The following is a 2,500-nucleotide window of genomic DNA, read 5'->3' on the forward strand; positions in this document are numbered from 1 at the left end:
TAACACTGTTTTATTTTCATCCAATGGTGCAAAGTCTTTTGCTTTTCAGCACAGTGTCTTTTCTTATTCAATGGTGCAAAAGACTTTTGCTTTTCAGCACAGTGTCTTTTCTGCCTCCGTGTCTCTCAGCAGCACCTCCAACTACAACTACTCGTTTCATCACGGCTGCTCCTAATAAAGGCGACAGGTGATTAGCTAACAAGGCCCACCTGGGCCATCGACGCACCTGACGCTGTCTTCGAGGCCGGTCCTGACACACCCCGTTCCGCGGCAGGCCCGCAGGCCACGCCCCCCTCCACACAGGGTTAAAACAATGTTTTTGTTTATATGAACTTTACTAAGAACATAATTTGTTCTTTAATTACTTGACTCTGATTGGTTGGACTTAGTGGTGCAGCTTGTGTATCAATTACACACCATAAATACATATTTATGTAAATTGTATATAATAACTGGGTCGCAAATGTTGCACTCTTCTGACCCGTCTTTTTTTTTTTTTTAAATAAAGCCAAACTTTTGTATTCGTACTTCTTCTTCGTTAGTGTTTATTTCTTACGCTCAACGAACTGGACATTGGAAATAAGAATTCACGTTTTAAACATGCGGAGAATCATAATGGAAGTCTTGGTTCTTATCGATATTTGTCAGAGACTCAATGTGTCAAGTAGAAACAGGAAGTCTTAAGAATATTTAAAGAATATTTATGATATGAACTCACCTGTCGACTTCAGGAAGATGGAGCCACTGTAGCATCGTCAGTATCCGTCTTTCCAGTGGAATAGCACTGAAAAACACAAACACACCACATTAAATGTTGCTTCTTGAACAAATGTTTACTGGTAATAAGTTTCAGTCCATTCTGTTCCCTGTAATCACTAGATTTTTAGAATTTATGTTTGTATGTTCTAAATTCTCAAACATATGGATGCAAACACAAATAATAAATAATGTACAAAAACAATTTTAAGCTTGTAATGTCTGTAAGATTTTGTATGGAAAAAACGTTAATAATATTTATGACTTTTTATATACGAATTACATATCTAGATGATGTTCAATGACTGTCGAGTTTGGCCGCAGTGGAACAACCCACTCTTTGCTCCCCGACTGAAGTCAATGGTCGCTCAGCTTCAACAATGTTAAATTCACTGTGACGCTACCACAATCAATGAGAAGAAATGATGAGTAGCTGATTCTAAACTCAATTAACGCATGTTAGTGTGTATTTAGACTAGTGTTGTCCCAATACCAATATTTTGGTACCAGTACTAAAATGTATTTCGGTACTTTTCTAAATAAAGGGGACCACAAAAAATGTCATTATTGGCTTTATTTTAACAAAAAATCTGGTCTGTAGTGTTTATGTTGTGTTGCTGTGAAAATATTCTCCCATTTGTTGTTTAGTGTGGTTTCACTATATGGCACATGTTTATGACAGTGTTGGCGTTGTTCATACGGCCACCCTTAGTGTGACATGTATGGCTGTTGACTAAATACACTTCATTCACTTGTGTGAAGTGTGTTCAATGTTAGGTTGGTTGTCTGAATGGTCGATGATTGGTCATAAGAGTAATCTTGTCTTGATTTTGTCAACTTCAGACCATTTTAACACATCACAAGTCATGACTCATGTGTGTTGCGGATACTCATTAGCTGCTAATTACCTAAAAGTTTCTAGTTAACTAAAAGTGTCTTAAAGCATGACGCCAATGGGTGGGCCGGTACCGCTATCGTGGTCCTATATTTTATAAGTTGATTTTTATGCTGCTTTGTCGCCATCTTGTGGACAACATGATTAATTCAAGTCTATGACCAATTACGGTGAGACTTGTCCCAGGGTGTACACTGCCTTCTGCCTGGGGTAGGCTGTAGTCACCCTCGTGATACCGAGAGGGACAAGTAATAGAAAATGGATAGATGAATGAAATTAACATTTACTTATATGACCCAATGCAAACAACCTTCCCTAGTCATTGTGCAAAAAAAAAAACCAAGAGGGACAAGCGATAGAAATGGATAGATGTACGAAACTAAGCACAATATTTACTTATATGACCTAATGCAAACAACCTTCCCTAGTCATGGTGCCAAAAAAAGAAAATGCATGGTCAGACATAACACAATATGACACAATTAGTGGATATGATAAGAAAACGTCCATTCACCACAAAGAAAAATCTGAATTACACCCATTGTAATCCATTACAAAGCATGATGGGAAAAATGCAAAACACTGTCTATACACGTATCTATGTTTGGCACACTTTAGGTGCTTCATATTTCTGATTGGATTACAAAACTTGAAGGAAGTTGTCACGGAAGTAAAAAAAGTAGGAGTCCAACTTTCCCATACTCCATAATATCCAATTATATTAATTATACATCCATTATATGTAAATTGTATATATGTATGTACATATATATATATATATATATATATATATATATATATATATATATATATATATATATATATACATATATATATATATATATATAT

General features: G+C 36.0%; 1 protein-coding gene across 1 annotated transcript in view; it reads right to left on the bottom strand.

Annotated features, from left to right (window-relative positions):
* enpp2 (ectonucleotide pyrophosphatase/phosphodiesterase 2) overlaps window positions 1-2,500 on the bottom strand; it is a 53,487-nt gene that overhangs the window by 31,186 nt on the left and 19,801 nt on the right. Inside the window, exon 10 of the mRNA XM_061983422.1 lies at window positions 719-784. Coding sequence (XP_061839406.1) covers window positions 719-784 — 66 coding nt within the window. The remainder of the gene's footprint in view (window positions 1-718; window positions 785-2,500) is intronic.

The sequence above is a fragment of the Nerophis lumbriciformis genome, linkage group LG21 (genome assembly GCF_033978685.3).
Source record: "Nerophis lumbriciformis linkage group LG21, RoL_Nlum_v2.1, whole genome shotgun sequence".
NCBI classification, from domain to species: domain Eukaryota; kingdom Metazoa; phylum Chordata; class Actinopteri; order Syngnathiformes; family Syngnathidae; genus Nerophis; species Nerophis lumbriciformis.